Source organism: Cajanus cajan, chromosome 4 (assembly GCF_000230855.2).
Source record: "Cajanus cajan strain Asha chromosome 4, NIPB_CcT2T_4, whole genome shotgun sequence".
In the NCBI taxonomy this organism is placed as follows: domain Eukaryota; kingdom Viridiplantae; phylum Streptophyta; class Magnoliopsida; order Fabales; family Fabaceae; genus Cajanus; species Cajanus cajan.
Window position 1 is genome coordinate 64,580,312 of NC_138520.1, and position 12,270 is coordinate 64,592,581.

Here is a 12,270-nt window from a genome sequence, read left to right on the forward strand (position 1 = left end):
TATCTATATATATATATGTATTCCTAGTTTTTCACTATATTGTAAGGGTAGTACTTATAAGACTTAATCTGGTATGTATGAGTTTGAATTATCACATTGATTCCATGTTCTATGTATGATTGAGGTTGGATTGAGGGGAAAAGGTTTTGGTTAGGGTTTTCATGATTTCTTCATGATTTCCATGGATTAATGGTTAAAACTTAATTTTATTGCTTAAAATGATGTTTTTTTGATATTGTTTATGTTTTTTTTAATGGTTCAAATTCGTGTAATTTAGATTGGATTCATGATTGGAAGGAATTTTCAAGGTTTTCATGGGTTGCTGGTTGCAGAATGCGCTGGGCGCGCTGAGTGCAAGTCTGGGCGCTGAGCGTGAATATTTTGATTTTGAGGTCTTAATGAAAGTTGTAGCCTTGGATTTTAGCTTTCCAATGGCGTTGGAATCACCCAAAAAGGAGGTCTAGAACTCCAGATATGGATGTTTTAGTGAAGAGGGGTCAAGCTGTCAGCTTTATCTATAGCTGTTGCGGTTTTTATCATTTTTCACAAAGTAGATGATGGAATTAGGACTTGATGTCTTCATGAGAGTTATAGGAAATTTTCTTATCTTTCATATGAAATAAGGATGAGCATGGTAGGAGTAGTATAACCCCTGATACGCTGTTTATAGTTTATACTAATTATTCTATTGATTATTATATTAGTTATTGTTACGTTATTTGATGGATGATATTGATGTGAATTTGAATTATGAGTTGAGATATTGTATGATTATGCTTGTGATGTCTCACATTGATGACTAGGATGGCACGACCCCTGGGTAAGTGGTGCTATAGGGAAGGCGTGACCCTAGTATGATGTGGGATGAGTAGGACAGTTAACACCACCACTTATGTCGCTTATGGCAGCCCTGGCATAGGGTTAATTGCAAGAGATTGTATTGATTGTAATGTGATTGTGTTTCCTCACACCAAAATGGCGAGGGACGGCACGGCCCCTGGGTAAGTGATGCTACAGGGAGGGCGTGACCCTGGTCTGGTGTGGGTTGAGTGAGGCAATTAACCTGTATCACTTGTGTCAGATGTGGCGAGGTCTTGGCATAGTGTTAATTGTTGGATTGGCACGAATGTTGTATGTGAATATGATGAGTAATTGATATATATATATATATACACTATATAATGAGTTATGATGAAATTATACTGTGATATGATTGAATGTATTTTGCATATAGATAATTTTTCTTTTCTCACCGTATAAATTGTTGATATTTTAGGTGGAGAGGATCCAACTGCAAGTGGTATATAGAATGTCATCCGTTAATTTGGGAAATGCTCTGATAGTGTGACATCGGGGCAAGAGGATCTCTAGGATAGAATATTTGGTATTGTAATAAATGTTATTTTCTTTGAAAAATGTGTAAACTCTTGAATTTTATCTTTCAAGTTTTATTTTTCAGTCAGAACAGTTATGAAGTATTATGTGAACCCTTTTACCAACTTAAAAAGTTTATTTTCCTTAATTTTTTTTTATTATATTTCGATATATGTGTTGGGGTAGTAAGGGTGTCACACAGTGTACCTGTTCATTTAGAAGCAACCAACTCACCGCTGCATACATTCTTTATGGAATAGGTTTCCGCTGGTTTTGAGGCTGAATCGTTAGCTTGACGGGGTGAGGTTTTTGACAGTGTACAACTTTGACAAGGTAGTCTCTATCTTCTTTTTTGATTCAGATCGAGCTTTGCCAAATTCTAAAATTTCTGTTTCGTGGTTCAAATTTTTGAGAATTTATTTTGAGAGAGAACTGAGACTTGTTTTTAAGTATGTAGCAAATGTGATCGAGTTCAATGATTTATTGTGCCTTTTGGTGTGGTTCAATAATTATCATGATCTTAGACATAGCTAGGGAGGCGTTTTACTTTTAATTAAACATTAAACACTAATAAGTAATAACTAGATAGGGTGTCAAGATCTAAAGGGCAAGCACACAGCAAAACAAGACAAATCTTGATAGTTAAATCAATTTTACGCAAAATAGTGTAATAAACCCAGGAGGTGGGCAGAATAGGATGAATCACTTCTCTCACTTATCTTAATTGAGATCATTTAACTTAATAAGTATACATCATTTAATTCAATTGAGGTCATTCAATTAAAAAAAAAAGATAAATATAATTTTGGTTCACATAATTTACTATTTTTTCATTTTTGATCCCTGTATTTTTTTAGTTGATTCATGTTTAATATTTTATAACATTTAAAAAACAGTTCTTACCGTCAATTACTGTAAATAAACCCTAAATGACAAACGAAATACATATTACATTTATTATATTTAATTTTACTATTATCAAGTAGGTAAATTAATTTTAAATTTGTTTAAACAATTTTAAAAAGCATTTCATTTCACCACACTCAAACTCTCACCTAGGAGTGTTCAAATTGTTAAATTGAACTAAACTAAAAGAAAACTAAACTAAACTATAATAAATAGTTTATCAAACTAAATTGAACTAAAATAAATATTGACTAAACTAAACTAAACTATTATCTACTTTAGTGCACTATAGTTCTAGAAGTTTGAACTAAACTATAATATCAACTAAATAAAACTATTATTAACTATAAACTAAATTGAACTACATTAAAAAAAACAAATTTAAAATAATTTTTAAATTGAGCTACCAAATCATTGATATTATTTATGAATTAACAGTACTATAATTTTTTTTTATTACATGCAATTTTTTGTGTGAATTTTTCATAAAAATTTGTAGGAAACGTTGTTCTTACAAATTTTTTTGCGAAATTTTAGCTACGGGTAATAATTTTTTGGATAATATATTTTTGCGAATTTTAAAATTTGCAAGAAATTTTCCAGCAAAATTTCTTGCAAAAAAATCGCAGGAAGGTTTCCTGCAAAAAAAATCCCAGAAAAGTTTCCTGCAAAAAAATTTGCAAGAAACCTGCGAATTTTTTTGCAAGAAATTCTGCAAGAATATTTTTTACGAAAAAAATTAAAGAAATTACTAATGATCACAATGAATTTATTCGAAGCATTTGTTTTCGCGCCTCAACATGTGATATATAATCTTTTAAATTCTAAGATTGTAGATTATAAGTGTAACACTCAACCATACAAATAAACTTATAGGGTAAGTGTTGCCCCCAACTTATATATTCTTTAATTATTTTATTTTCAATTGATGCGAGACTTGAAGTTTTTTTAAATAAATATTAAACTTATAAATTTAAATATTTTTTTGATTTTTCTTGCAAATTAAAATTGACAGGAAAATCCTAAAGAAAAGTTACCTGCAAAATTTTTCTACAATTTAGTAAACATTACTTGCAAATTTATTTTTGCAAGAAAATTAGCAAGAAACAAAATAAAATTCTTACAATATTTTCTGTAAATTTTGACCATGAAATTTTTTTTCTATGATCATTAAAATTGTAACAAAATTTGGAAAAATTTCTTGTAGATTATTTTTCATAAAAATATTTATAAGAAATATCTGTAAATTATTTTTATTAAAATAATAATATTTTTTAGCATGAAAAATAAAATTATTTGAATAATAAAGAGATAAGTTTGTATATATATATAATATATTTTTTTAAAATTTTTTAATATTTATATTAAAAATATTGAAAGAGTAATAATTATGAAAGGTATATAAATTTTTATTCAATTAATAAATAATTTTTTTTTAATCCTATAAATTAATTATTTATTTAGAACTATAGTGCACTAAACTACTTTTTATAATAGTTTAGTTTTTAAATCTAAAACTTAAACTATAGTTTAGTTTAATTTTTATAAAAATTAGTTTAATTTTTTATAGTCTAGTTTAATTTAGTTTTTACAATAGTTTAATTTAATATATTTCTTTGAACACCCCTACCCTCACTCACATTTTCTTTCTTCCATCTAAATTCGACATTACAAATCCTAAACCTCATGATTCAAACCTCAATTATCCAATGAAGAATTTCTCATAATCTATGTTCTATCAAGTTCGTCCTCAACAATTATAATATCAACAATATCATTAAGTTTGTACTTAACAATCATAATAGTTAAATCAATTTTATGCAAAACAGAGTGTAATTCACTACTAGAAAAATTAAAATTAGAGAGGGAAAAAATCCGTCAATAAACTTCATAAAATCCGTCACAAATAAGTTAGTGACGGAATTTGTGACGGAAATGATTCCGTCACAAAATTTGGCGTCACAAAATATTTAGTGACGGATTATTTTCTCCGTCACAATTAGTGACGGAATTAAGGCGTCACAAACAATATAATTTCCGTCACTAATTTGTAACAATAAATGTTTAGAAATTAATAAAAATCCGTCGCAATTTGTGAGGGATTAAATCCCTCGCAATTTGTGAGGGATTAAATCCGTCACAAACTGTGATGACTTTAATTAAGTAGAATCCGTCACAATTTGCGAGGGATTAAATCCCTCGCAATTTGTGAGGGATTAAATCCGTCACAAACTGTGATGACTCTAATTAAGTAGAATCCGTCACAAACTGTGATGACTTTAATTAAGTAGAATCCGTCACAATTTGCGAGGGATTAAATCCCTCGCAATTTGTGAGGGATTAAATCCGTCACAAACTGGGATGAATCCCTCACTAACTGTTGATGACTAAATCTGAGGAAACCATTGTTTTTAAGAGTCTGGTAATCGATTACCTATACATGTAATCGATTACCAGACATCATATGTTCGAAATTTACTTATTAAAAGGTTTTCTGGTAATCGATTACCCATTTCTTGTAATCGATTACCAGAGCAAAATATCAAAATAAGGTTCAGCTAAAGCAATATTGAAATCAGAAACCCAAAATATAACAATTCTAAAAAGCAGGGAATCAAATTAAAAGCAAGGGATAGTAGAGCCAATTCAAAAGGATAACCAAAGCCACTTAAAAGAAATCCAATGTAGTTAGTGTTTAAAACATCCAAGTAAATACAATATAGCGCAATGTGACCAGAAATTAACAAGAACACAGCAATGTATTATGTGAACTGATCAGAACAAGCAAATCACCAAGTACACTCTAGAACATCCAAGAGGATCAAAATCGTAAACCCAAAACAATAAAACGTGCCTGCCTTGTTGAGACCAGGTCCCAAGAGACGAGGAATTTGCTTGATCCTGCCACCATCTTGTTAAATAACTGCTAGCAGTGCTATAACATTCTAAATTCTTGCATAAATAATCATTTGAAATGACAATAGTACTTGAAAGCAAACCAGAGAATAACTTGGAGTTCAAATTAGAGTTAATAGGTGAGCTTCCAACACAACAAAAGTACCAATTCAATTGCTAGATGTTAAAAAAATTGAACTTGACATCATCATTGAACATATCAAGACACCAAAAAAGTTACGAACATGCACATACAATTAAGCCTTACAGTAAAATAGTCATTAAAACTATCAACACACCAAAAAAATTAACATGCCTTGAACATGCCTGCATCAATTGATTATCAAATTTACATATGCCAATATATCTTATTTAAAAAGACCCGAATGTGAGTTGATGACAATAATCCCCTCAATGATTTTCAAAAATGACACTCCACCACAACCAAGCTACTCTAAAATTATACTTCCACAGAATCTAAGAAAACAATCAGGCAACTAAAGATTTAACTATTGTTTAATCAAGTTATTGTACCATATATTTTTTATTTTATAAAATGTGATATTTTGAAAATGAAAACAAAGAAAACTCACATCTCTACAAGTAAAAGGTTGTCTAACACCGGTAACCATTAGTACAATCAGAACACGAAGGCCAAGACAGTAGTGCCTATTAGTTGCCATATTTTCCTTTCTCTAATATCAAAGCAACTGAAAGCTAATACCTTGAAAACTAGCATATTATTCACTTGTTTTCATGTATGTTTGTGAGCAATTAATTTAAAACAATTATATATTAGAAAAATGTAGCTTTTACCCATTGAACAATTAACATCAATTACATATTAGAAAAAGAAAAGGCACAGCTTTTACACATCACAGAAGTGTCCCTTCTCATTTTTTTAGACAATTAGGGTTTTGCAAAATGGGATCCCCTAAAAATGGAATTTTGAAGAAGGGTGTGCAATGGGGTACCTGCGGTGACGGCGCCACCGGGGGAGTTGAGGTACATGTGGATGGGTTTGGAAGGGTTTTCGGATTCGAGGAAGAGGAGCTGCGCAACAACGATGTGAGCGGTGTCGCGGAGATGGGTCCGTTGATGCAGATAATAATGCGCTCCTTCATAAGGCGCGAGAAGATGTCGTAAGCCCTCTCTCCTCGGGAAGAGTGTTCGATCACCATTGGGACAAGACTGTATGAACGAGCGTTCCTTCCAATTCCATGGAACAGCAACTTCCGAGCAAACGCTTTCGTGCTCCACACAAGGCCTCTCATGGCTCCCTCTCCCTCTCGCTCAGAACACAACGATTAGGCACGATTTTGGTGAGGAAAGCGCGTTGAATTGGGAGAATGAGAAAGCGTTGGGGTTTTAAATTAGGGAAAATAAATTGGTGTGGGAGTTAGGGTTTTGAAAGAAGGAAGAAGCGGAGGGAAGGTGAAAAGCGTTTAAAGAGAGAGAGAGAGAAAGGGTTTGAAATGAGAGGGAAAAAACTAAAATGGATTTTTAGTGTGCGGAGAGTTTTGGCACCAAAACTTATTTTGACGAAAGTGACACAATCGCGCACTCAAACCCTATCACCAAATATGAATGAAAATTATTATTTTAATCCATTATGACTTTTAGTGTCATAAATATGAATGAAAATTATTAAATATATAGTTTGAGACTGAACTCTGATTCATCACGAACGAAACCAACCCAAGTAAAATAGCGTTTAATACTTAATTGATCCAATTAAAATGCAGGTGATCAAATCATGTCAGATTCATCGATTACTGAATTGAACCAAAGGGTTTTGTTATAACTAAAATCACAATAAATTTTCTAATATTAAATTTAGTCTATATTAAAATTAATTAAATATTAGTATTTAAGAAATTGTTACAGATTTTAAATATATATTTTAAAGTTTTTATTTTATTAAATTAATTGAAAATAAATTATATTTGATCACTTTTTAATAAAATAAGTGAATGATAATGAATTAACTAAAATTTTGAAATATATTTTAATTAAAAAAAATTATGACATTAGAAAGACATTTTTCAATAAACAACTAAACTAAAAAATAACAAATCAATAACTTAGAAAAATAAATTGACACTTCTGATTTCTTTACTTTAATTTATAAGTTTTTTTAAAATTTATTATATTATAATTAAATTATTATATTTAAAAATACTTTAAAAATTATTAAATATTATCTGAATTAATTTTTAAAATTATTAAATATTTAAAATTTGGTTAACATTTTTTTTTATAAAATTTTATTTAAAAATCTCAACATATAAATATATTTTTAAAAGCAATTTTATCATGATAGAATCAAATTATCATATCCATATTAAAAATTTAAAATTTAAAAAAAATTGAATTGACTTAGTCAAACGAAATATTTTAACAATGATAGAAATTGAAATCAAAGTAATTCAAATACCAAAAATTTCAAATTCCTTGAATTTGTAAAATTACTCATCCAAACACACCATAAGGGAATGCAATTGTAAGAGACAATTATATGAGTAAGATGTTTATTGTATGGATTAGAGTACTTTGTGGGTTCTTAAGAGAACCATGAGAGAAACAAACAAACTATACAAGTTTATATTTTGCTTTTTGATTGTTCTGTTGTATTCCTTGTTGCATGAGATGTATGAATATCTATTTAATTTCACAAATAGATGAGTTTTGATTTGAATTAAACATGTTTGATCTCTTATTTCATTTCAACTTTGAAATATATATATATATTATTTATTTTATATTTTTCAATAAATAACTAAATTAATACTTTTGAAATATATAAAATTAAAAATTATGAAATTAGAAAGATATTTTTTAATATATAAATAAATTAGTTAATTATTATTTATTTTATATTTGTGGACATTATCTTCTTATAGTTATTTTAATGACTTTTATAGAATGTTTTAAAGGTTTTTAATAATTATTAGTATTTTAATAATGAATATTTATGAAAATTAATTTTTGTAATATTTTGATTTTTAAGTAGCCCAAAACGGGCCGTTCTCAAACTTGGGCTTCTACGCTCTTAAGTAAAAACAGTTGCGCCCTGACTATTAGCTGCTTTTGGTTTAGTGGCCTACCATGGTCATGTAATCGATTACCAGTGCGTGTTTGCTTGTTCTGATATATGTAATCGATTACAGAGTAGTGTAATCGATTACCAGGGGCAAAATGCACAGAATCTGAAAAGGGGTAATCGATTACCATATTAATGTAATCGATTACTCGGCGCATCTGCACTTATATTCGTGCAGTTCGTCTTCTTCCTCATGAAAGAAAACCCTAATAAAAATTTAATCTTTTGATTTGAATTCCAAGCATTTGTGAAATTCTTTGAAATAGTAGAATTTCAAATTCTCCCAAAAATGTAAGAATTTGAAATTCCTCATATTTTTTTCCCTTATTTCACTTATATATTTTATCTTATATCTTCATATTTTTAATTATTGAATATTCAAAAATACTTTAAAAATTATTAAATATTAACTAAATTAATTTTTAAATTATTAAATATTTAAAAATTGGTTAACATTTTTTTTATAAAATTTTATTTAAAAATCTCAACATATAAATATCCTTTTAAAAGCAATTTTATCATGATAGAATCATATTATCATATCCAAATTAACAATTTAAAATTTAAAAAAAATTGAATTGACTTATCCAAACAAAATATTTTAACAATGATAGAAATTGAAATCAAAGTAATTCAAATATCAAGAATTTCAAATTCCTTGAATTTGTAAAATTACTCATCCAAACACACCATAAAGGAATGCAATTGTAAGAGACAATTATATGAGTAAGATGTTTATTGTATGGATTAGAGTACTCTGTGGGTTCTTAAGAGAACCTGAGAGAAACAAATAAACTATGTAAGTTTATATTTTGCTTTTTGATTGTTCTGTTGTATATTTATACATAAACTAATAATTTGATAAATATAACTTATTATATATTAATATACTTTTACAAAAATATAAATATACATATCTTATATATCTACTATATTTATATTTTTGTAAAAGTATATTAATATATACTAACTTATATTTATCAAATTATCAATTTATCTATAAATATACTAAAAATATTATTGATATTAATTTATTAGCAATATTAAATTATTAATAATATATAAATTTTATTTATTTAATAATAATAAATATATATCATTTGTTACATTAATAAAAATTATAGTATATGTTAACTTAAATAAGCAAATAATTGTATAATTTTAAATTATTATTATTATTATTATATATATATATATTAAAATTTTAAAATTATTAAATTTTTAATGAGAGAGATTCAAATTGCACAATTATGATTTTTGAGGGACTATAATTGTTCAATTAAAAATTAAACGACTAAAATTGCACAATTACAATCCTTTAGGGACTAAAATTATCCAATTAAAATCTTAGGGATCAAAATTGCACAATTACAATACTTGAGGGATCAAAAATGTAATTAAGCCAAAATTAAATTAATATTCTTTTTTTTTTTTAATTTCACAAGTTTTTTTTATAAATATTTTTAATGAATGTCTTAGTTTCTTATGTTCAAAATTGACAATTTTTTATTTAATTAAATGAATTTCATAATTTTTTCAGTCCTTTAATGAAATAAAATATTTTTAATTTTATTATTTTTTTAAAAAAAAATTAACATATTTTCTTTAATTATGCATAATTCTTAAATATAAAAGTTTCATAAATAAAATTTAATATTTTGAGAGGAAACAATTTGTCACAAATTTTTCACAAAATATTTTAACTTATTTGTGACGGAATTTTGAGAGGGAAAAATCCGTCACTAAATTTTTTCATTTTAGTGACGAACTTTGAGACGGATTTTTTAGAGACGAAGTTCATTCCGTCACAAAATCCGTCACAAACATTTTTTTTTATTTAGCGATGAAATTTGTGACGGATTTTTAGAGACGAAAATTTTTCCGTCACAAAATCCGTCACAAATTTTTTTTTTTTTTGATTCAGTGACGAAATTTGTGACGGATTTTTAGAGACGGAATATATTCCGTCACAAAATCCGTCACAAAAGTCAATAAATTGTAGTCCGTCCCAAAACTTAAATTTCCCTCACAAAATCTGTCACTATTAGCGATGCTATTTTTTCCGTCACAAAATTCGTCACAAATATGAATTTTTCTAGTAGTGATTAGCCCAAGAAGTAGGTGCACAATGACCCAACTAGAATGAATCACTTCTCTCACCTATCTTAAGTATAGATGTCTTTTAACTTAATTGAGATCATTCAGTTAAAAAAAATTAAAATATACTTTTGGTCTATTTTTTAGAGTTAGAAAATCTTCTGAGTGAGTCAAAGTCTCAGCTCTTATCAGGAGTAACATTTTAATTATAAGGTGTAATTAATTTATTTTGATGTCTGTTTCTTTTTTTTTTCAACATATTAAAAGTAAAAAACAGTATATATCATGGTGTAATGAAGTGGCCTCATCGTATTAACAAAGGGGCAGTGACTCTTTCCTCAACCTCAACTGTGTGTCAGTGTGGGTGTTTTTTCCCTTTCACCTCTAATATTCAATCTTCTAACCACTCATTCATTCACTATGTTTTTCCATAATTGCAGGCGATGGACAGTGACACTGACACAGATTTGGATACATGGCTAGACGCAACAACGGTATTGTTGGAATCCATACACAAAAATGATTGTCAGCCACACAGCATTCCCATTGTTCCGGAGGAACTTGGGAAATGGAGCAAGAAAGAGTACGAGCCAAAGGTGGTGTCGATCGGGCACCGGTTCAAGGGAAGAAAGGAACTTCTACCAATGGAAGAGATCAAGTTCCGTTGCATGATGCACCTTTTAAATAGAACAGCAAGCATTTTTCAAAACGAAATTCTAAAAGACTGTATGAGAGTCATCTTGACGTTAGACGCAGCTGTTCGCACTAGCTATGGGGAACAAATCGATTTGGACAGCTACAGTCTAGCCACCATTGTGTTACACGACGCTTGCTTTCTCTTAGAGCTTTTCATTTCTCAATCAGTGGAATGGAATTCAAAGCTACAACTCGAATATCACACACTCCCTCCTAGCCCAGCAGCTCAACTCGGGAATATCGAACTCATCTTGAGCGATCTCACCTTATTAGAAAACCAGATACCCTTTTTTCTTCTTCATAACGTCTTCGCTGTAGTTTTTCCCCATCTCGTTCTTCGTGACAATTCGTTTAGCGGCAAGATTTATCTTAGTATTACACAAGATTTGGCGCTGTCTCTTTTTGGCTACTCTCGTGATTCAAGTTCTATCTCTATTCCCGATCCCATTGATGCCTCTCTCATTCTTCAACTTGTTCACTCCTTCATTCTCAATCCCCAAAGCCACCATGGTTCATGTCTTATTGATATTGAAGTTAATGTTAATAAACAAATAGAACCCAAATTTTGTGCCACTAGGCTCTTAGCCGCCGCTGGGGTTACTATAGTCAAAACTGAAGACAATTCTATTATTCCAAAATTCAGCAGCAGGAATGGGGTGCTAGAAGTTCCTCCCTTGCATATCACTCAAACCATGGAAGCAACGTGGCGAAATTTTATTGCTTGGGAGCTTCACACTACCAGGTGGAAAAAAAGTGTTGGAAGAGATTTGTTCACTGTTCGGGCGTTGCTCTACAATGATTTGATATGCGGTGCAAGCGACGTTCAACTGCTTAAAAACAAGGGAATCATCGTAGATGAGTTGGGTATGAGTAATCACCATCTCATGGATCTTCTTCGTTCCATCACAAATGGAGTTGACCGTGCGCTTGTTGATTCAACTTACTGGAACATGATTCATGCCCTCAATACCTATAATGCAACAAATTGTGTCATAGGCTTTCCCATAATTGTGTGGCATTATTTGAGCCGATTTTCAGAATGGCTTTACGGTCTGAACAAGTTTTTAAGACGCGGTTACAACTTTGCTGCTGCGTTGATAACTCTTCTCACTGCCATCCAGACTTGTTATACAATACTCAGCTATCATTATCCAAAGAACAATTACTTTTTCTTTATCCAATTTATGTTATTTAAATGA

The 12,270-nt window shown here is 29.5% G+C and overlaps 1 protein-coding gene and 1 long non-coding RNA gene across 2 annotated transcripts; one reads left to right on the plus strand and one right to left on the minus strand.

The window, feature by feature from the left end:
* Positions 1-4,916: 4,916 nt before the first annotated feature.
* LOC145956915 (uncharacterized) lies at positions 4,917-7,517 on the minus strand. The gene is made up of 2 exons (XR_014433298.1): positions 6,150-7,517; positions 4,917-5,181 (listed from the first exon to the last, which is right to left on the minus strand). It is a non-coding gene; the product is annotated as an uncharacterized LOC145956915 (long non-coding RNA).
* Positions 7,518-10,818: 3,301 nt separating this feature from the next.
* Positions 10,819-12,270, plus strand: LOC109802008 (UPF0481 protein At3g47200). Its single transcript, XM_020363196.3, has one exon. The coding sequence runs from the start codon at positions 10,819-10,821 to the stop codon at positions 12,268-12,270; it is 1,452 nt and encodes a 483-aa protein (XP_020218785.2).